This window comes from Octopus sinensis, linkage group LG5 (assembly GCF_006345805.1).
Source record: "Octopus sinensis linkage group LG5, ASM634580v1, whole genome shotgun sequence".
Classification (NCBI taxonomy): Eukaryota; Metazoa; Mollusca; class Cephalopoda; order Octopoda; family Octopodidae; genus Octopus; species Octopus sinensis.
Genome location: NC_043001.1, coordinates 73,633,588 through 73,658,012, shown reverse-complemented (window position 1 = coordinate 73,658,012; position 24,425 = coordinate 73,633,588). Strand labels below are relative to the sequence as shown.

At 36.2% G+C, this 24,425-nt stretch overlaps 1 protein-coding gene across 4 annotated transcripts in view; it reads left to right on the top strand.

Annotated features, from left to right (window-relative positions):
- Positions 1-24,425, top strand: part of LOC115211948 (glucose-6-phosphate exchanger SLC37A2-like) — an 87,393-nt gene that overhangs the window by 33,652 nt on the left and 29,316 nt on the right. For 3 of the 4 annotated variants that reach the window (XM_029780711.2, XM_036502752.1, XM_036502754.1), the window contains 6 exons: positions 5,069-5,204; positions 7,936-8,012; positions 12,544-12,710; positions 14,104-14,144; positions 16,820-16,858; positions 19,740-19,808. In XM_029780711.2, the coding sequence (XP_029636571.2) occupies positions 5,069-5,204; positions 7,936-8,012; positions 12,544-12,710; positions 14,104-14,144; positions 16,820-16,858; positions 19,740-19,808 (529 nt within the window). The remainder of the gene's footprint in view (positions 1-5,068; positions 5,205-7,935; positions 8,013-12,543; positions 12,711-14,103; positions 14,145-16,819; positions 16,859-19,739; positions 19,809-24,425) is intronic. The other variant, XM_036502753.1, reaches the window with a different exon arrangement.

The window sequence follows — 24,425 nt, the reverse complement described above, 5'->3', positions numbered from 1 at the left end:
TCTTTTTGGCTTTTCTGTTTTGTGATAATGATTAAAGTACTCAGATTGTTAAGGTGGTAGTAGTAGTAGTAGAACATGTTGGTCAGTTCAGGAGTACATTAATTAGGGGGGTATTGCAGGAGTATAGTAGTTAAGATATTGGAGTACTGACAAATAACACTGTGTAACATGATTTTTGTCCTTGGGTAGTGACTGTTATTTCCTATTTGCTTACCCCTAGAAAGTATGAAAAATGGCAAATATTTCCTTCAAACTTTGCTTTTGTTACATTTATTTAAATTCCAAAAAATCCCTCTCAACATATGGCTATGATGCTCTCCTATTACTCCTGCTCATGTTCAGAGATGCACATATTGTCAGCAACTAAGGGTCATGCAGAAAAAGTTCAAGCAACTAACAGGCAAATATGTGGTATTGAGCAGAATACTTGTTGAATCTGTCTGAAATGTAATGGAAAATACGTCAGTTTCAAAACATTAATGTCCAGGTCACAAAAGCAAAATTTGAAGAGAATAGTTGTCATTTCCTTTGATTTCTAGATAAAAGCAAATAGAAAATAACACTTACTGACTAAAGACAAAATAATAATAATAATAATAATAATAATAATAATAATAATAATAATAATAATAATAATTTTGTTACACAGAGTAATTTATGTAGTAGGTTATGTAATCATAGTACTGAGGTTCTGATAGATAGTTCATTTGAGAAGTACTTTAAATCAAGTTTGCTGAGAATAGGGCAATGAAAATAGAAACAGAATTTTCATTTATTAGTGCGCAGTAGCCCTCTTTACTATATAACTCAGTGATGTATAAACAGTTCAGAAGTGAAATAAACTGGTTTGTTGTGAGACTAAAGAAGAGACTAACATCTCAGGTAGAATTCTTCATCAGAGAGTTGTTATCTGTTAGTATTGAATGAAAAGCTTGAAAGAGAGAAAATTAACCTTTCAGCATTTAGATTACTCTGTCAAATGCAATGTTTATTTATTCACATTGTTCTGAATTAATCATGCATTTTCTTATAGCTATGAGATTTCAATGATGTGATTGTTGATTTTTAGAATTACATTATTGGGTAGGTGTGAGAGGCTGGATCTGGCCAGTTTGAACATAGAACACGTAGAATATTTTGGCCAGATGTGGCCAGGTTAAATGCTTAACTGTTAAGGAGGGAAATGTAAAGAAATGTGTTAGACAGTGGTCAGAGAAGGGAGATAATTAACAAGAATGCTGGCATATTTAAAAATAAAGGAATGAGGTAAAAATCAAGAGAACAGAACACGCCTGTTTTTAATGGCTTAGCCAGTCAGTGGCAGAAGGAAAATACCAATTAACCTTTTTCAGGGCTGTCAAAGCTGATGGCAGGGAAGGAATAAGTTTCATTCAGACAGGAAGTATGATCTAAATACTTGCAAAAGTGTGGACTTTGCTAAAGGCACCTTGGGACCAGGTGGGGTTATTAGATTAGATTAAGTATAACATTTAGAAACTAGATGATGATCAGTAAAAATGTTGCAAATATTTGAAAACCAAGAAGAGAACATTGCAAATTTGCAAAATACTGAATGGTGGAAATTAGAGTCTGATGAAGGGAAGAATAAAGTGTATTTTAGTAGTTGCCAAAGTGCAAATATGTCAAAGAGGAGGAGGTTAACTAGAAGAATGATAGGTATTTATTAATGTCTGCAAGTAAGAAAGTACCTAGAATAAAGACAAGGTTATTTTCTCTATGCTTGTAGGTATGAAGTGTCTCTGCAGATTGAGAAGCTAAGGACTGGCTTGGTAAAGTTTCACTGGTCCAAGGAGTGGCTTGGTGAACTTTTACTTTCTTTTCTCTGATCCTCAAACTGCTTCTATATTTCTCAGTCCTCTTTGTTTGAAAACAGACTAAAATTAGAGCAACCTGTTGGTCAGAACCCCCCACCTCCCCAGAAAATTCTGACATCTTCCGATGCTTCAGATTTTTATTCTACAATTTTTCCTTTATCTCCAGTAATACATTCATAACTGGCCTCTAAACTTAATCGCAAATCATCAGAGTGACTATACCTCTACCAACCTTATTTACTACTTCACCTGTAAACTGACTATCATCTAGCTGATCACTTCTGCAAGCACTTCTTTAGTGTTCACAATAGCATCCAATCACTCTGTAAAACTTTAGCTAGACATCTAAATCCAACATGCTACTCCTTGGATCACCTCTCAACTTGTGGAATAACCTCTCAATATAGCTCACCCTATATCTGTAATCACTAAAAAAATTACTTCATCTCTCCTTCAGAAACTTCCTTACTTGTAGGCATTAATGAATGCATCTCGTTCTCCTGATCAACCTCTTTTCCTTTAACATGTCAACTTTTGTTGAATTATTTTCTCTTCTTCCATCCTTAACTCATTCTTCTCCCACACTTTTTCCTGAACTCTTGTTGATCATCTAGATGTATTTCCTTTTATTCATTTTTATCCCTTCCCTCCATTCACCTCATGCTTTTCAAATTTGCCAATATTCTTGTTGATTATCAACCCATTCTGACTGGTCAAAACAGAGAAATTATCTCAGCTGTTCTGGCAGTGGGCTGTTTTATTGATTATCACCCCTATCAATACACATTTAATCTCCTAAACTTCCCACTCCTTTATTCTTCACTATTTTTTATTATTCTCTCTATTTCTCACAACTCCCATTCTATTCATTCTGTATCATCAGATAACCTATTTCTCCAACATATTGCTCTACCTGTTAGATTTGTCTTCCTTCCCCACATTAAATCAAATTATTCCACTTCTTAGCTGTATATATTTCCTAATTCCTAATGCAGACCACTGCTAATTTCTTCAGATCCTACTTTTTATTTTCTTAGTAATTACCTTACTGACTCCTATGTCTTGTCAATATTATTTGCGAGGGCTACTAAAATTCATTTGCTTTAACCCTTCAGCATTCAGATTACTCTGTCAAATGTGATACTTATTTACTAACATTGTTTTAAATATAAATACCATTATCTTGAAGCTTCAAGATTTCAATAATATGATTGTTTATATTTAAAACAACATTGTAGGTAGGTCTGAGAGGTCAGATCTGGTTGATTTGAACTTAAAACAGGTAGAATATTTGGGCCAGATATGGCCTGTTTAAATGCTAAAAGGTTGATCACTCTGGAACCGGTAATGTCACATGTCTGTCGTTTTTGGCAATGCAACTTAGGCAGCAACACTAATCACCAGTTAGTACATATAATTATCTCATTTGATGGCATCTCCTCAAAGTCTTAATGTCCTTTGTGCTGTCCCCTGCTACTTTTTGATGGAAAGAGGAGTGGCATGTGCCTTAGTCTTTGGTCTGAATATTCAAACTGAAGCTACAGTTTACCTCTACAGAGGAATTCATTGGTAGTTAAGCTGATGCTGATGGCCTTAGCCATAATAAGCTTCATTGAGTAGGCCTTGCAGTTACCGAAGAGCTTCACTTATTAGGTCTCCTGGGTCAAAGGAAAGACGATGCCAATACATCTAAGAGACAACATGAGTCAATAAAACACATAACAGAAAACTACAGATGACTTGTCTTAATTGCATAATCCAGCTCCTGTTAATTGCATAACTTTCCAAACCACTGAACCATTTACCATCAAATCTATGTGGAATTTATCAGTTAATTGCATTAAAAAATTACATTAGTTTGTGTTAATTGCATACGATTCTATTTCTGATTATGAATTGAATGTTGGTTAAATATAGCATAAAATTAAACATTGATTTGATGTGAATAAAATTATTCTGGAAGCTTCTATTTTCACAATTAGCTAATATAACAGTCAGTCAGTACTTCATGCTTACAAACAACCAGTGTTAAAGGTGTTACAAATATTCAAAATATTCTTATCATTTTAATGGAATATAGACTATCAAACTTCAGATTCCAGTGTAATTTTTATCTCTGTGATTGCAGATAGAGGCTGTTATGCATAATAAAATCCTTGACTAGATGAATCTTGTTTCTAGATAAGCTTTACAGAAAGATAATTTAGAATGAAGCAGTGAATGGATACGGTTTTGTTGTTTACACTACTGACCATATTAACTTGTGATTAAACCTAATCAATAATTTTTTTTCAAATTTTTATCACCTTAATTGTTGACATGGAGTAATAAAAACTACGCGATCTCATTACTGTCATAGTATAAATCTGGCAAGAATTGATAATTGATGAAGAATATCAATTAACATTGTGGAAAATGTAAAAAGTATGTAATCATTATTGCCATCTAATGTGGCTTGAACTGGTGATAGAAAAGGTGCAATCATTATTGTCAGCTAGTATAAATTTGACTAGAATTGGTAATTGAAGAATATCAAGTACCATGAGTAAATTATGTTTAACCCTTAAGTGTTTAATTCAGCCATATCTGGCCCAAATATTCCACCAGTTTTATATTCAAACTGATCAGATCCAGGCTCTCATGCCTCCCTAGAATATTACTCTAAAAATATACAATCAATTAATGCTACAAGATAATGTAAATAAATGTAAGCAATGTAAATAAATAAGCATTACATTTGACAGAATTATTTGAATGTTAAAGGGTTAAATCTTAAAGATGTAAAACATGCTGGAAGTAAAAAAGAAATACATTTGGTGCTTTATTATAGAACCCATCTATGTGTAGCAAAACCATAAAATTTTATACTCCATTTCTACTTGCAATGTAAATTCAGTTAATTGCATGAGAATTTCAATCCTGGACGTTGTGCAATTTAGTGGAATCAACTTTACTATTTAGTCTATAAGTTGATTAATTAATCTCCACAAAAATAATTTAACTTGATGTATAATGAAAAAAAAAAAACTAATATTGCTGACAAGAGTATCAGCCACTTGACTTTGAGATGTGATGAATCAAGATATAGTCAGAGTGTATATTTTGTTTGTAATACATAATACTCAGAGAGAACCTTTTATTAGTCTCTTACTTTTGATATAATCATTTAACCTTTGTTGATCTCTCTTTGTCTCTATCTCTGTCTTGTTTTTTCTCTCTCCCTTTCTTTCCAGTGGTCATGTTGCTGAACGTGTCAATCTTCGGTACTTTCTATCCTGTGGTATGCTACTCAGTGGTATTTTAACAGCTGCCTTTGGATTTGGTTATTTCTTCAACATCCATTCTTTAACTTACTATATTTTTGTTCAGGTAGGTCTTCAGTTATGTTTCCTCTTTCTTTGAGCAGGAGCCAAGTTCATGGTAAATATCTCAGGAATATACTTAACATTACACAAGATTAAAGGCACAGGAAATAGGTAAGGTGGTGGGTGGATAAAACTATTCTAGTAGTTTGTTACAGATCTCTATTTATCTCTTGCTTGAGTGAAATTTACTTTTCATTCTTCTACAGTTAACATTAAAGCTTTATGGATAAGGTATTATTAACTAAAACCTGAAAGGTTTTCATTTTCATTAGTGACTTTGCCATTGTACTCTTAAACTAGATGCACTTTGGGTAGTTTATATTAGGAGAGACATTCTTATATCATTCTCCTCCTGCTCATCATCATCATCATTGTTTTAACATTCACTTTTTCATGCTTGCATGAGTCATAAAGAATTCAACCAGATGCTCTTCCTTTCACCAACTTCACCTGTTTCCAAACTAGTTAACACTTCCCAATAGCCTGACATGTTTCTCATGAAAAATTGTAAATGTAATGTAAGCCATCATGCAGTGTCAAGACAAAGCATCTGGATGTTCACACACATCACACATATACGTACATGTGTATACAATGAACGTCTTTCAGTTTCTATCAACCAAATCCACTCACAAGGCTTTGGTTAGTCCAGGGCTATTACAGAAGGCACTTGCCCAATGTGTCACGCAGTGGGACTGAACCTCAAACCACATGACTGGGAAGCAAGCTTCTTAATCACAAAGCCATGCCTGTACCTATTATCACAAACATTATTCTTTTCTTTTTTTCTTTCTTTTTTTTTTCTGGTTTACCCAGAGGAAGGACTTTACTGGACTTCTGATACTGTTGGGACTTCATATCAGATGTCTGGCTTGAATGCTTGCAACAGAATGGATTCTTCTTACGGTACCCAAGGGCCAAATGGTAACATTAAGAGGATGGACTATTGGTGCCACCCAGGAACAAGAACAGTCCTTCCAGTGGCATTCCACAGTATCTATATTGGTCAGTCCAAGGCTGTGGTAGAAGAATCTTACACAAGATATTGTCACAGCATGTGATTGATATTGAAACCATATTCTTGTGAAGCAAACTTTTTAACTACATAGCCATGCCTTCTTCTCTCATACTTTACCCATCTTTCATTCCTCATCTCCTAGCATAAAGATATCCACTTGGGGTTCATAGTCTTTCAAACTGCATGATTGCCTCACTTGTGATGGTGTCACGAAAAAAGCACCCAACACATGTTGTAAAGCGGTTGGTGTTAGGAAGGGCATCCAGCCACAGAATCCATGCCTAAACAGTCACTGGAGCATAATACAACTGTTCAACCCGCACCAACATGCAACATGGATATTAAATGATGTTGATATATCCACAAACATCTATCTTATCCCATCTCTTCCTCTCCCTTGATATATGTGTGTGTAAAGCACCAATCAATCATGGCCGTTTGCCAGCCTCCCCTGGCCCTTGTGCCGGTAGCATGTAAAAAGCACCCACTACACTCACGAAGTGGTTGGCGTTAGGAAGGGCATCCACCTGTAGAAACACTGCCAGATCAGACTGGAGCCTGGCGCAGGCTCCTGGCTTCCCAAACCCCAGTTGAACTGTCCAACCCATGCTAGCATGGAAAACGGATGTTAAACGATAATGATGATGATGATATAGATTGGAGCAATCTCAAGATTAATCAGCTGAAATTGCAAGGATGATCCGGTTCTTGACTGAAGATTGAAGGCTTTGAATGTCCCGTCCGTTTTTTGTATCGTCTTCTAAATGTTTTGCGTTCTTGTCCCAGTTTGTATTTTTTTACACACACACACACATATATGTATATGTATATATATATATATATATAGATATATATATATATATATATATATATATATGCACAGGCGTGGCTGCTGTCTAGTAAGAAGCTTGCTTCCCAACTACATGGTTCCAGGTTCAGATCCACTGCATGACACCTTGGGCAGGTGTCTTCTATTATAGCCTTGAGCCAACCAATACTTGTGGGTGGTTTCAGTAGATAGAAACTGGAAAGAAACCTATCGTATATGTGTGTGTCTTTGTGTCTGTGTTGTCCCTCACCACCGCTTGACAACCAGTGCTGATGTGTTTACATCCCCATAACTTAGCAGTTCAGCAAAAGAGAGTGATTGAATAAGTGCCAGGCTTAAAAAAAAATAAATCAAGACTGGGGTCGATTTATTCAACTAAAAATTCTTCATGGCAGTGCCCCAGCATGGCAGCAGTCTGACTGAAACAAGTAAAAAAAAAAGAAAAAAAGAACTATATATATATATACATACACACACACACACACATATCATCATCATCATCGTTATATATATATACACATACATACATACAGGGTGAGCCAAAAGTCATGCACCAAAACATTTGGCATTTTATTTATATTATGTTATTATCATTCATTTTGTTCGTCATGTGCAAGTAAATGTGTATTCATCATTATTTCATTTATTTATTTTCTTCAATTTTAGAAAAATTGAAGCATGTCTTTGACAATTCCAGAGCATATTAAACTTACTTGGTGCATGACTTTTGGCCTACTCTGTGTGTGTACTTGGTATATATCTGTGGATTTCAACAAACACTGTATATAGTTTTAGAAGATAGGTAGCAAAATAATTTAAAAAACTTAAGTACCATTTCATATAATAAAATTATAATTTCTTACTAATAACTTTTCTCTCACTTTTTAGATATTCTGTGGTTTATTTCAAGCATCAGGATGGCCCAGTGTTGTGACTTACATGGGGAATTGGTTTGGTAAAGGGAAGTAAGTAGAATCAAAAATCTTTCATAAATCATGTTAATAAGAGCCCAACAGCAACTTGTTTCTACCTTGACTATCATAAGACTTTCATTACTAACATCAGTTTCAGATTTTGACACAACGCCAGCAATTTCAGGGGTTGGGGTTAGTCAATTACATCGACCTCAGTGTTCAACTGGTACTTATTTTATCAACCCCCAAAAGGATGAATGGCAAAATCAACCTCAGCAGAATTTGAATGTTAAAGACAGATGAAATGCCGCTAAGCATTTTGCCTGGTGTGCTAACAATTCTACCTGCTTGCCATCCTACCTTCATCACTAATATCAATACTGAATTGATATTATTAACATTAATAATGTATTGATGTATTAATATCAATATTTTATTATGTAAATGTTGCTGAACGAGAAGTGTCCGATAAAGACTTGCTTTTTGCCTTGATTACCATATGACCTTCTTCACTAATATCAATACTTAGCATCCCAATCATTATTTTATTGATTTCATTATAACCAGTAACTTCATTTGAGTATAAAATGTGAACATTTATCCTGTTTTGTAAACCTGTATTTTATATGCTTAAATAATGTCAGTGTGCAGAGAAATGTTGGACATAAGAAGCATCAGATGTGGCATGCAAGAGAGACGTTTGCACTGGTATGGTCATGTACTATGGATGGATGAGGAGAGATGTGTGAAGAAGTGCCACTCCCAAACAGTTGAAGGAATCCGGGGTAAAGGTAGACCCAGGAAGACATTGGATGAGCTGGTCAAGCATGACCTTCAAATGTTGGGCCTCACAGAGGCAATGACAAAAGACCGAGACTTCTCGAGATATGCTGTGACTGAAAAGACCTGACAAATAAAGTGAGTTCCTGGCTGTATCCTACACCAGTTTCGCATAACCAGCCCTAGCCCATTCAAAAATACCTTGGATTGTAGGGCAATCTGCTGTGCTTGAGGAGACCTATTAAGTGAAGTACATCAACATCAAAATAAAAATCAAATGGAAATTGTAGTTGTGATACCCGTGCCGGTGGCATGTAAGAAGCACCATCTGAACATGGCCGATGCCAGCGCCACCCTGACTGCCGGTGACACATAAAAAGCACCAACCAATCGTGGCCATTGCCAGCCTCCTCTGGCCCCTGTGCCAGTGGCACGTAAAAAAGCAGCCACTACACTCATGGACTGGTTGGCATTAGGAAAGGCATCTGGCTTCCTAGATGCCGGTTGAACCATCCAATCCATGCTAGCGTGGAAAACGGACGTTAAACGATGATGATGACGACGACGACGACAACAGAATTATAAAAAGTTATTGATTAGCCCTACATCAGCCCTGATCCAGTTGACCTATTATCTGGCCAGATGTCTTTTCGCCTAAGACTACGTTGTCCAATGTACACTCGTATTTAACACAGTAAGGTGTAAATTTCAGGAAGATTTGGCAGTTGTCTGTTAAGTCAAGCAAACATGACAGTATCCTTATACAAGTAAGAAGTTCATTTCCCACTGCACTGCACTTTAGGCAAGAATCTTCTGCCATAGCCCTGTGCTTCCCAAAACTTTGAGAATGGATTTGATAGAGAGTAACTGAAAGAAGCTTGTGTTCATATGTATACATGTGTGTGTGTGTGAAAGAGAGAGAGAGAGATGTTTACATGTTCTTTGAATGCACAAGCTACAAGCAGTGACACTGTTGTCATTTCAGCTGTCAAAAAATTATCATACACACTTCAGAGATGTGCAGAATAAAAGATCCCTTACTTGGAAAACAAGAAGGGCTATAAAACTTTGCCTATTTATATATTTGTCTAACCCATGCTAGCATAGAAAAATGAATGTAAAATGAGCAAAACTCCTCAGTTTGAGGTAATATTTATCCCTACTTAAATGTGGATGTTCTGTTAGAACCAAATATACTGCAGTAGTTACCATGAGAGAAATTCTCATATTGGCTTTTGACACCATGAGATATTCACCATGAGTTTGAGTTTTTATATAATTGCTAAGCTTACTCAGAGTAACAGCCAAATGTTCAAAAACACCCTATCATCTTCAACATGAAGATTGCATGATATAATTTGAATATGTCTGACAATCTGACTTAAAGACATGATGATTACTGCTAGAACAATGATTAAATAATAAAGACAGTCCAAATTGATGTCTCATATCTGCATATCTAGGGTGATGCACTTGGTGCAGTGTTCTCATCATTTAATGCACAATTTCCCTATTTTTGATACTCTGGAGTTAATCAATGACAATCTAGATGTTGGCAAATGTTTGGATCAATATCTATTTGTCTCTTATTATTTGTATGTGCCATGGTTTAAATAGTTATTGATATTCAAGTCTATCCCTCCCTTTTTCTCAACCGACTTGCTAATTTCTTCCCTCTCCCCTCTTTTCCTCATCCTCTTCTGTTTCTTACTTTCCTTCATTCCTCTGCCTAGAATCATTGCACATTCCCTCTTCTATTCTCCCTCTCTGCTTTGGGACTACTTTAGGCCCTTAACCTTACATATAATAAGGCAGTCATCACTAGTGCTGATGCCACAAAAAAAAATACCCATTACACTCTGCAAAGTGGTTAGTAACAGGAATGGCATAATGCTGTCATCCAACTCATCAGTCCCTGTTAAACTGTCAGTGAAAATCGAAATCGATCAACATCAATGAAAATTGTAGCTGTGATACTAGTTACGTTGGCACGTAAGAGAACTATCCGAACATGGCCGTTGCCAGCACCGCCCTGACTGGCCTCCGTGCCGGTGGTACGTAAAATGCACCATCCGATCGTGGCCATTGCCAGCCTCGCCTGGCCTCCATGCTGGTGGCACATAAAAAGCACCATCTGATCGTGGCCGTTTGCCAGCCTCCTCTGGCACCTGTGCCGGTGGCACGTAAAAAGCACCCACTACACTCAGGGAGTGTTTGGCGTTAGGAAGGGCATCCAGCCATAGAAACATTGCCAGATCAGACTGGACCTGGTGCAGCCTTCTGGCTTCCCAGACCCCAGTTGAACCGTTCAACCCATGCTAGCATGGAAGACGGATGCTAAATGATGATGATAATGATTCAAGTGTTTGCATTGATGTTGGGAGCATTTGGTTGATTTTTGCTTTCTCTTTCAGAGAACACTTTAAACATTAATAGCATCAATCTAGGAGGGCCTGAAAAAACCATGAGCAGTTTCTTCCCCCAGACCCAAGTTAAAGCAGAAAAGTAAAAAAAAAAAAATAATAGTAGAAAATTTGAGTGCTCTTTCCACTTTCTTCATATAGTTTAGATCTTGTACTAAACCATTCATCCAGTTCTTCTCACCCAGAACTGTGACACTTTACAATTCATTTCCAACCCATCTTTTCACCTCAAGTAAAAGAGCCAGCCATCATCAATGAATGATGAGGCTTGACAAAATATACCATGCTTTTGTTTTAGGTGCATATACAATCACAAGCTGTCATAGGTACTTTTTCATTCTCACACTCTTTGATCCACAGGCACATCTAGGACATGACAGTCAGGGTGGAGGGAGGAGAGAAAGAGGAGCGCATCAATATTACTTTGCTTCTGTTTGCTTCATGCTCTTGCTTGATGGGGCTGAGGTGATACCAGAGACATCATCATGCATAGAGCTGACCAGGTCTACCAGTGCTCTCCGTTGCTGGTGGTCCAATGCTAGACCCTCTCCATCCTCCAAGATGACATCAAGCCTCTGGAGATCTTCCCCAGTCATGTTCAGCTGCATCTACAATGCATTGACACTCTCCATTCTCCTCTATGGAGCAGAAATGTGGCCTCTCTCGATGACCTTGGCAAAAAGGATTGCCAACTTCAATAGCTGAGCCCTGAGAACTATCAAGGACATTAGTTGGTACCATCTCATTTCCAACAAAGAACTGTGGGTGTGCACACATCAGACCACAGCCTCCTACCTTATAGCTGTCCATCTCCTGCTAGATATCATCCTACCAGGGCTTTACTTACATTTGACATCAGCATTAGCCTTGCTCAATGTCACTCTGTACATTTTTTCCTTTTTTTATGGCTGTGTTCCACCCTGGGCCACAGCAACAAAGTTTCCCTGTCACACCTCTTGGTCCAACATCACTGCGTCATGGTCCTGGATACATCCCAAGCCAATGTCTGTGGTCAGGTTGTCAATGTAAGTGTGATGATGTTTTCCTTTTCTTACATCAACATGAAGTGGGTTCCAGAAGACTAATTTGGATACTTCCAGTTTAGAGTGGTGCATGCAGTCACCAGATAGTTGCAGCCCTCTTTGCTTGATTTTTCTCACTAACTTTTGGCTGGGTCTGCATCTACCTCAGATTCCTTCAACTGGTCTTTGTAAAGGCATTCATTTGTCATATGTTGCTGCCATTTCACATTATGATTGTAAAAAAACTACTGAACTACACAAGGTTGAGAACTACTGTACTTCTTTAATGGAGATTCATAAAGATCATAACTAATTTATTATCAAATGTGTAATTTCTGTTTTTGTTTTTAATTTCAGCCGTGGATTGATAATGGGAATATGGAATTCTCATACATCAGTAGGAAACATTCTTGGTTCTGTTATAGCTGGAGAATTTGTTGAAACAAATTGGGGATGGTCTTTCGTTGCTCCTGGAATAATTATTGGAGCCATGGGTATTTTTGCCTTTCTATTTATGATTCACAGTAAGTAAAGTTTGATAAAACATTCTTAATTAACAATATTATTACTTTGACAATCATATATGTTTGACAGGTACACATAATTAAATCAATTATATTTTCAAATTTTAGAGTGCCAGCATGGGCAGTGTGATTAAGAATATCACTTTGCAACCATGTGATTTCAGGTTCAGTTCCACTGCATGGCACCTTATATTATCTTACTTGGAAACAAGTGACAGGAAGAGGATCCAGTCATAGAAAATCAACCTCAGTGAATTCATCTGACTCATGCAATCATGGCAAAGTCAAAAAGTGCTGATTTCTAATTGTGGAGTGAGCATGTGGGAGGGGTAGACCCAGGAAGATGTGAGACGAAATGGTGAAAAAAGATCTCAAGACATTCATCCTCACAGAGAAGATGACACGTGACCAAGACCTCTGGCAGTCTGCTGTGCTTGAGAAGGCATGTCAAGCTAAGTAAAATCATGGCTACTCATGCATACAGACATATGCTTTTCATCCCTCTTTCAGCCAAGAGACCCTTGCCTTGTTGGCTTGTGGGTTTTGGTGTCATGTAAAAGCACCCATGCTTGTCCTATTTAAAGCGCCCGTGCCTGTGTCACATAAAAAAAGCACCAATGCCGGTGCCATGTAAAAAGCACCCATATCAGCGCTATGTAAATACAGGAGCACTACGACTCAGTAAGTAACATTTTAACAAGAGCCACAACTTAGCAAGCACTAACATTCACACATACATACATCTATATATACACACACACACATATACATATACACACACATATATACTGGGTGGCCCAAAAGTAGGTTTACAGTTATCACATAGGCACTTTAAATTTCTTTTAAAAAATTTCATTGCGTTTAAATTTCTATTTTGCAGTTAACTAAATTAGCATAGAATAATAGTTTCATATTTTTTTTATAATTAAGATCTAAACTGTTAATATATGAATGCGAAAGAGATAGCTGAATAACTGTAAACCAACTTTTGGGCCACCCTGTATACACATACACACTCACTTAGATACTTGTTATGTTAATACTTGCGGCACTTGCTGAAATGTTACTTGTTGAGTTTCTACTTACTGAGTTAGGGTATAATCTGTAAATGCACTCATGCCAGTGCCACATTTAAAGCACCTTGTACCTGCTGTAAAGTGGTTGGTGTTACAAAGGGCATCCAGCTGTAACAACCATATCAGAACAGACAAATAGCACCAGCATGCCAGCATGAAGAATGTACATTAAATGATGAGGAATATCAAGTTATTACAGAGTAAGAACTTTGAAATAAGTATCCTTGTTTTGTGAGTTTAAAAATGCAGTTTATTTTCAGACAATTCCCATTTTGTGAAATTTGATAATATTTTCTAATTGTGAAATATCATTTTAGGACCTGAATTTGTTCAGTGTACTCCTCCAGAACATGCAGAGGTAAATCAATTTCTTTACTAATTTTCCATTTTAATTATTTTGATATTATTTTCATTGATCTTTTATATTCCCTTCATTCCCTACTTAGCATGTGTGTGTATACAATTTACAGCCAACAAGGAAGCATTTATGTGGTTACTCAAATCACATTACTGTTTTAAAGAAAGAAAGGGCACATTCAATAATGTACTCCTATGTATGCTATGTCTGAAAAAGATGATGTCATACACAATACAGTAGGGATGCTTGTACACAATATGGTGAGGATAGTTCATTCATTTTTACTATTTATTTTTTCATGCTAGCATAGTTTAGACAAATATGTTACAGCAGGATACCCCTCCTGATGTTAACCCTTACCTGTTTTTCAGGGGATCTCTTAGTCTACACAGCTATAACGATACAAAGTGAGCAGGTAATTTATGTGCAGGAGAAATGCCAACAAGCCCAACTTATGAATATCGTGACTCTAGTATAAATGAGTACAAATGTAAACACATACACGTAAACAATGTTGTGTTTCTTGGATTTTCAGACCAACATGGGGGTTTACCGTAACCTTGACTACAGTCATTCTTGTTAGCTATACACTTGGTGATATATATATATATATATATATATATATATAATTTCAACAATTGAGGGTAAAATTAATTAATTATTAATCAATTTCACCAAGTGTTCAGTATGCAAAGGGACCATTTAAGGCGAATTCAAATTATTACATTATATAAAAGAGCTTAGTAAAATAAATTACTTTGCCACATACTGAACTCATTAGAAACAGCAGCCAAAAAAAAACTTTTTTAAAACTATTTCTAATACTTAAAGAAAATCTCTCTCATATATAGCGTTTGCTCAATTCAACTCACGAAAGTATGGGGGTAAAGACATTAAAAAATCAAATGCAAAGGTTATATATATATATATGTATTTTTTGTGTTCTTGTCCCATTTTTGTATTTTATATATATATACTAGGAGCAAAGTAGCTACTTCTGAAATCTCTAAACGAGATAAGTAGTAACAATTCTAGATGGTAAGGTTTTTTTTGCCACTATAACATGGCTGTTCCATAAAGAACTATGTTACTACACTTTAACACCAGGAAAACATCTTTTCCAGTTCTGCAAGACCAGTAGACCATGGTTTCTGGATCTTTACCCTTCATCGTTACTGGACACCTATGCTACGAGGGAGTGATTTGCTCCCTTACACACAATATATCAGACACAGGTTGTGTGTCGTTAACCACAAGTGAAAGTGCAATACAGACAAAGTTTGAGATGTATGACGAAGATTTATGATATGAAAATAAGAATGTAATGCAGTGTATTAAAATTTGCTGAAGCTTTACCATTATTATCATACCGAGGCAGAACAATATTATATGTAGATTTTGTTCCATAGTTAAGATTGTATAACAACTCTCAAAGTAGAAGAGGTCACAAGTGTATATCTAGGACTACAGCTTTCAGTGATGTTATTTCCTAAGACTGCACATTCAATTCTACCAATAAGGACTTTTGTACCATCTAAAGAATCAAATATTTCAACAAAATACAATTTCAAACTGAGTTATATATTTCATGATTCTCTATAAACTTCCAACCATCTTACAGTTTTCAAATTAAGTGTGGAATTTCCAAAGGTACTGCCAGTTAGAATTAGTAATAAAATATTATTATTTGGCATTAGAAAGGACATCCGGCTATAAAAACCATGCCAAAGCTGACATAGGAGTTTGATGCAGCCCTGTAGCTCACCAGATCCTGTCAAACTGTCCAACCCATGCCAGCATGGAAAATAGATTCTAAATTTTTATTGCTATTATTATAAAGGCGGCAAGCTGGCAGAATCATTAGTATGCCAGGCAAAATGCTTAATGGCATTTCATACACCTTCATGTCATGAGTTCAAATTCTGCCATGGTTGACTTTGCCTTTTATCCTTTTGGGGTTGATAAAATAAGTACCAGTTGAATACTCGGGTCAGTGCAATCAATTTACCCTTTCCCCAAAATTGCTGGGTTTGTGCCAAAATTATTATTATTATTATTATTTTCTGCTTCCTTCAATTTTGTTTTCATTTTTTACTGTCTTCCAGACACCTAGGATAAAGGAAAAGTTATGCAAGAATAAAAATGATTTACATGGAAAGTTATCGTTCTCACAGCAACAATGTTCTTTTCAATTCATGTGACATACCAGCTAAAAGAGCCTTTTGCACTTTTTCTAAGGATCATTCTTGAATAACTTTTCATTCCTTTTTGATAATTCCTAGTTCTCCTACAATTACTGGTGTTGTAACTGCTTTGAGATGCCACATTTTTTCAATTTCTGAGCTTATCAAAATCTTTGCTGCAATATTATGATCAAAAGGGTTACTCATCTTGATAAATAAATAGATTTTATTATTTTGTCTTTTATAACAATATCTGGTTTATTAGCTTTGATGGTTCTGTCTCTGTACAGAAAAGTCCCAAAGAATTGTTACATTTATTTCCTCATTTACAGCTTCAGATTGATACTTATAACTACTTTTGATTTTATAACACTGACATATTAACCAGTGTAGATACTGGTCGGCTCTGTCAATTATTATCATACATAAAAGAAATTGTCATTATCTAAATATTAGAAATTATTATTATTATTGTCCTTATTATTATTCTAGAAATCCCAAAACAAATATATTCAGTATTCAGAAACAGAGGTATGTATATAATCCATTACTTTATTCTGAAATCAGTTCTACCATTATGTTGTATAGCATGAGCCTATTTACTGTGCTTTTACCTTACTAACAACATACAATGAATAATAATACTAATCCCACTACTACTACCACCTCCATTACTACTACTAATAATAATTTCTTTATTAACCACTAAGAATTAACAAAAACACTGGGGAAGGTACAGGATGATGTAGTGGGAGATAACAAAGTAGTGTGTAAAAAGTAAAATAACAAACAAAACACACTTCCAAGACCTACTTGTGGAAACCCAGCAAAACCAGGGTCACCCTGATCATTAAGGCAGGTGTCTTGTCTCGGCTGTCATTCTGGCCACCCTGTCTCTATAAGGGTATAAATAGCTATTAGTGGAAGGTATGAAACAGGATCACCAGACATAAATGTGGTGCCTGTCAGCAAAACCAGAATTTCTGATGCATGAGCCTTTGTGCCCATTTTCAGCAGTTATAAAGTGTACATATCTCCAAGTTGATTGGAGTTGTTTTGAAAAGCTTTGGATCTAGAAAATTACTCTAGCACCACCAACTTACTCTCTGAGTCCAGGAAAATAGTCCATGTTGCTAGATCCGAAGTTTTTGAAAACAACTGTATAACTTCACCCAACCAACTCGAAGATATGTACACTTCATTGCTGCTGAAAATGGACACCAAGCCTAATGTGTCAGAGATTCAGTTTTGCTTATGGCCACCACATCTATGTCTGATGACCTTGTTCCAATCTGACCCCAAGCTACATGCATTCACACTCCCTATCTTGAATAAGGTCATGTTGGATAAAAGAGGCTGAGAAGTACCATTTACCTTAAACATCTAGAAAGACAGACAATCTATCTTTTTGGTTAATTGTGGGTGTTCCCACTCATTAATTTTTACATATCCTTTTTTTAATTATCCTTGTAAATCTTCGATTTTGTTGGAATATTTAGTTTTAGTTTCTTGTTGTTTTTTTAATTTTTGTTTTGGGAGTTTATTTGTGGTTGTGATGTAGTCATTTTGTGTTATGTTTTTGTGTTAATGTATATGAGTCATTTGTGTCTCTGGCCATGTAGTTTAATGATGCTTTTTTGTTGGCATTGCAGTTGTTTTCAGATGTAGGTGAGGTGTTCGTATTTGTTATGTTATTTGCAGTGTTGATGTTTTTTGTGTACTGGTAGAGTTAGTATTGGTAATCTCTTCAAATTTTCCAGCTTTTGTGGAAGATTTGTTTCCTCGTTTTTTTTTTCTTCTGTCTCTTTCTTCCCAAAGACAATTCTTCATTGTTTCTCTTTGTTGCCTCCATTGTACAGCATATCTAACTGATTTGGAGAAGAGAAGGATATACCTTGTGGTATTGTGTTGTGGGGTTGGAAGATTCTGCTGCTGATGCTTGTTGTTGTTGTTAAGCAACAAGACGGGTAAGAATGATTAGGTGATGGTCTAGGGCTTAGGGGCGGGAGACCCCAGACCTTGGGGGAAAAAAAAGCTTTGGTCATCTTGTTGTAGCTGAGGGCTCTTCGTTGATGCCCAACACCACTGGGAGGTGGCCCTTGAAGTCGCTGGAAATGGAGATCTCCAGGTCCAAATTCTTGAACGGCTGCTGATGATGATGGTAGTGTTGCTCCCGTTGTTGTTATAGTCTGTGGCCATTGTTTTTTATTACTGGTGTTGGTATATGTGTATCTGTGGTTGTTGTTGCAGTCACAGCTCTAGTGGTTGGACACTGTTGTTGATGTTGTTACTGCTGCTTGTGTTAGTATTGTTGTTGTAGCAATGGCATAAGTCATAGTACCAGTCAACTACAGGTGTTGATTTAGTTGTCTAATTCCTCCCCAAATTTGCAACCATAGGCTTGACTGTGTGGTAAGAAGTTCACATAAGGCAGCAAGCTGGCAGAAACGTTAGCACACCGGGCGAAATGCTTAGCGGTATTTTGTCTGCTGCTACGTTCTGAGTTCAAATTCCACCAAGATCGACTTTGCCTTTCATCCTTTCAGGGTTGATAAATTAAGTACCAGTTACACACTGGGGTCGATGTAATTGACTTAATCCCTTTGTCTGTCCTTGTTTGTCCCCTCTATGTTTAGCCCCTTGTGGGCAATAAAGAAATAAGAAGTTTACTTCCCAACCACATGGTTTCAGGTTCAATCTCATTGTGTGGCATCTTGGACAAGCTTCTGACTGATCAAAATTCTGGTGCATTTGCTTGATGCGTGTGTGCGTTTTATTGTCTCCGTGTTTCAACATTGCATGATAGTTGTAAGCAGATGTCACTATCATATTAGCAGTGTCCTTCATTTCCAATCTTCTATGAAAGCATGACTGGTCATTGAGAAATATTACCTCAATTAGAAACAGGTGAAGGCACCCAGCCATAAAAAATCTGTCTCAACAAATTCCATCCAGTTCATGCAAGCATGGAAAAGTGAACATTAAAATGATGATGATGAATCATTGTTAGAATTAATTATTAATGTTGAAATATTTGGTAAATCATTTTTTAAAACAAACTGTAAATTTTTTAAATTACTATCAAGTATATCACTTATCACTAGTAACAATACAAGGATCCCTTTTGCCAAGCTACTGAGTTATTGGGTCATAAACAAACAAGTTCTGCTTAACAAGCAGTGATGAGGTAACAAACACAAACACACAGACATGATGAGCCTCCACACATTTTCCATCTGTCAAATTCAGTTACAAAGCATTGGTCAGCCTGGGACTGTAGCAGAAGACACTTGCCCAAAATGCCACTCAGTGAGACCAAACACGAAACCATGTGGTTTATGAAATGAATTCTTAAGAAGCATCTTGTTTATATATAATGAAATAAAGTTTCTCTTTTTCTTCTCCGTTGTAGCCTTTGGTGGAAACAGAAGAGATATCCAGTGGCAAGGCCATTAGTTTTTTTGAAGCCTTGAAAATTCCTGTGAGTAATTTTAGTTTTCTACTTGAAACTCTTGATGTGTGTGTATGAGAAAGAGAAACAAGATGTTTTAATGTCACTGTTGTAATGATGATGATGATGATTCTCTGGATTTTTACCTTTTGACCTACAGATTTAAAAAATAATTTTTGTAACTAAACACTTTCAAACTTCGGACACTGGTATAATGTGTCATATAAAACATCTTTTACTCTTAGCATTTTTGAGAAAAACTTATATTTACAAAGTTATTTCACGTTAAAGTTCTCGTATTTCGGTAATTTCAACCAATCAATGACGTTCACAATTTCTAAATAAAGAACTAAAAGTTACATTTTTCAAATATCTGCGTAATAATTGTTTCAAATTTTGGCACAAGGAGAGCAATTTCACAGAGGGGGTAAATCGCTTACATTGACCCCAGTTTTACACTAGTACTTATTTTATTGGCCCCAAAAGAATGAAAAGCAAAGTCAACCTCAACCGAATTTGAATGGATGAAAGGCTGCAAAGAATTTTCCCGGTGTGCTAATAATTCTGCCACCTCATTGTCTTTATATATATCAGTGTAATAATAACATTACCTATTCATTCTTAATATGTTCTAGCATATTCAAATGTGTATTTTTGATCACTGTTGTTTTTCATCATCAGAGAATGCCTCTCTTTAGATGATGTGTTCACAGCATATGTGATTCACTGGTGTAAGGCAACTTTGAGACACCATGGTATTGTAATCTCATTCCGAGGTCGACTTTGCCTTTCATCCTTTCGGGGTCGATAAATTAAGTACCAGTTACACACTGGGGTCGATGTAATTGATTTAATACCTATGTCTGTCTTTGTTTGTCCCTTCTATGTTTAGCCCCTTGTGGGTAATAAAGAAATAGGTATTGTAATCTCATGATCAAAGCTACCTCGCCAGGCCAATGAATCTATAAAATCTTGTTTATAGAAGTCAGCAAACAAAATATTTACAGATACTTGCTGACGTCTAGCAAACAAATAATAATTCATGTGGCACTCACAGAACGAGGTTGAAAGTTCCCCATACACTAGTAAAATGCATGTTATGAACACACATTATCTAAAGAGAAATGTTCACCAATTATGAACTGAAAGAGTAACCAGATATTCACGTTCGAATCTGCCAGAATGTATTGAGAATGAATAGATATGTTGTTGTAATCTCACTATTTCTGCTTGCTCCCTATGAATTAACAATATACCGTGTTTTAACGTGTAATAGGAACTGTTTATTTTTTTTGTCAAAAATTAGTTTTAAAAAATATGGGAGTTTCTTATACATGGATTGTATAATAATCCCTTACAAAACCTTTTTCCAAATTTTAAACCCCCAAAATTAGGTGGGTTCCTTATACACGTTAAAGTACGATAATTTATCTATTTTAGCAACGTCACGCTAAGGGAGACAACTCCATATTCCTGGACCGTTAAGTTACGGGGACGTAAACACACCAACACCTGTTGTCAAGAGATGGTGGAGGACAAATACTGACACAAAGACACACAGATATACACACATATATCTATGTGTATATATCACATACTTTCAATGAAAATTCAAATTTGACATGATTAGAGACTTTGTGGATGACAAATTTTAACTACCATTTTCACTTAATACTAATGCGTGCTCTCACACTCTCTCTCTCTCTCTCTCTCTCTCTCTCTCTCTCTCTCTCTCTCTCTCTCTCTCTCTCACTCAGTCTATATATGTGTGTGTTATTGTTTTTCGCCAATTAAGTACCTTTTAAAGCCAATTCTACACATCCTCTAACTTCAGTACTTGCTGATTTTCTCAGATGATGATTTACCAGAGTTATCTGTCCTTGGCATTGGTTTCCCAGTTATGTTTACGTTTCTTTATGTTGGTTTTTAAGATCACATTAAATCTCTTCTGTTGTCCGACTATATTATGTCTGCCTTCTTTAATCTGAGAGAAAATCTACTTTAGCAAGCACCCGTCTTTCATCCACCAACATGACCACTTCATCTTAGTTGGCTCATGGTGACAAAGTCTTCACTATATAAGTATGCTAATATTAATTTTTCTCTCTTCTTTGTTATTGCTTTTGTCATCCACAAAGCCTCTAATCATGTCGAATTTGAATTTTCATTGAAAGTATGTGATATATACACATAGATATATGTGTGTATATCTATGTGTGTGTCTTTGTGTCAGTATTTGTCCTCCACCATCTCTTGACAACAGGTGTTGGTGTGTTTACGTCCCTGTAACTTAGCGGTTCAGGAAAAGAAACTGATAGAAAAAATACTAAACCTGAAAAATAAGTTCTGGGGTCGGTTTGTTCGACGAAAATTCCCTAAGGCAGTGCCCTAGCATGGCCTCAGTCAAATGACTGAAACAAGCAAAAGATAAGCGATAAAAGATATATATATTGATAGATGAATAGATATATGTGTATGTTTGTGTTTACCCTTGTCTTGACACCATGTGATGCTTGTATATAAGTATCGTTATCATACAAGTGATGTCGTTAATTTCCAGTCTTCTAGGAAAAACTTGTGTGGTCATTAGGATTTAATGACCTGCTTCGAAACACATGACAGTTGGCAGCAGGAAGAGAATTTGGTTATAAGAAAATCTGCCTTAATAAAATTCCATCTGGCTCATACAAGCATGGAAAAATGGATGTTAATTGATGATGAGGATGAATGTATGTGTGTCATTAATTCAGAGTTTCATATTCTTGATCCCCAGAGTACATATCATATAATTGTACAACTGCACACACCATTATGTTGCCATTTGTCACACACACACACACACACACAGGTATATGTGTTTGTGTATATATATCATCATCATCATCATCATCATCGTTTAACGTCCGTTTTCCGCGCTAGCACGGGTTGGACGGTTTGACCGGGGTCTGGGAAGCCAGGGGCCGCTCCAGGCTCCAGTCTGATTTGGCAGAGTTTCTACGGCTGGATGCCCTTCCTAACGCCAACCACTCCGTGAGTGGATTGGGTGCTTTTTACGTGCCACCTGCACAGGGGCCGGGGGGTCCGGCATTGGTCGCGATCGGTTCGAACTTTTAACGTGCCAGCGGTACGGGGGCAACTGGGTCCGGGGTACTTTGAATGGGCAGGGGGCTATGCAGAACTGGTGCAGGAAGCAGCCCGGGTCTTTGCAGTCACAGCATATCTCCAGAGATCTCGGTCTTTCGCCATTGCCTCAGTGAGGCCCAATGCTCTGAGGTCATGCTTGACTACCTCATCCCATGTCTTCCTGGGTCTACCTCTCCCCCTGATACCTTCAACTGTTTGGGAGTGGCACTTCTTCACACATCTCTCTTCATCCATCCGCAGCACATGACCATACCATCGCAAGCGTCGCTCTTGCACACCACATCTGATGCTTCTTATATCCAGCATATATATATATGTATATATACAAATAAGTAACAAGTATATCCAGGTATCAATGCATTACAGCCGTTTCAAGCAGCTCCATTTAATCAATCAATGAAAACATTATATCAGTTTGAAAGAAACCACTCTCCTCAGATCCAGATGACCATATAGATTTCCAACATAAAGGATAAACCATTTTTAATAAATTTGTATCATTACTAGAAGCCAAAATAATTACATTGTTCCTTTATATTTGTGGCAGAATGAATTTAGAGAATAATGCATATCTATTTAAGCCTACTATGATTTAAATACTTTAGAAGCAGATAATGATAAGCATACTATACTATAATTTGGTAACATGAGTTATCCAAGGTGTCATATTATTCATAACATGCCCTCTGTTATCTAGAAATATATGTAGTATTGCTCTCTAAAAACCCCTAACCATTTTAACCTGCATTCCTTCAGTATTTATATTACATATATTCCCCTTCAGTACTAGGATTTTCTTCCCTTATAGATATAATATAGAAATTGGCAATGGATTACTAAATCTTGCACCTCCCCTAAGTATATGGTTTACCCCCTTAGAACTGTTATTATTCTACATAAATCAGTGTCTCTGGTATAGTTTACAATTATTTTATAAACCCATGTCCAAGGGTATCTTTATCTTTATTTATTTTTTAATTAGCATTTGTTATACATATCTTGACTTATCCTTATTTTTTTATCTCTGTTATACCTTTTATATCATCCACAATGAAATATTTTGTTTTATAAATTCTTTTATAAAAAAATTCTTTTGAAAAAATAATTTTTATAGGAAAATATTTTATCTTTTATTTGTTTTTTTTATTTAATTTTTTAATATTTTTATTTTTATGTCTTAAATTCTTATATACCTATATACCCTCCTATATGCTTGTGTAGCTTCTATAGATTGTAGAGAGGTTTATAGTTTCTTTTCATAAAACTCACTGCATAATATAATACAATATTTATAATTACACTTTATGTTTCATAAATTTTATATATATATATATACCGGAGTAAACACATAAATGTGAAACAAGGTGAAAAAAAGAGTACTCAAATACCAGTGGTAGAGTAATATGCTTTATTTAAAGCACCAGAAAATTCAACAAAACCTATTACTCTGAGTTTCCCGTTGCCGTTCATCGGACAGTTTTTGCTAGAATGGAACCGATATGT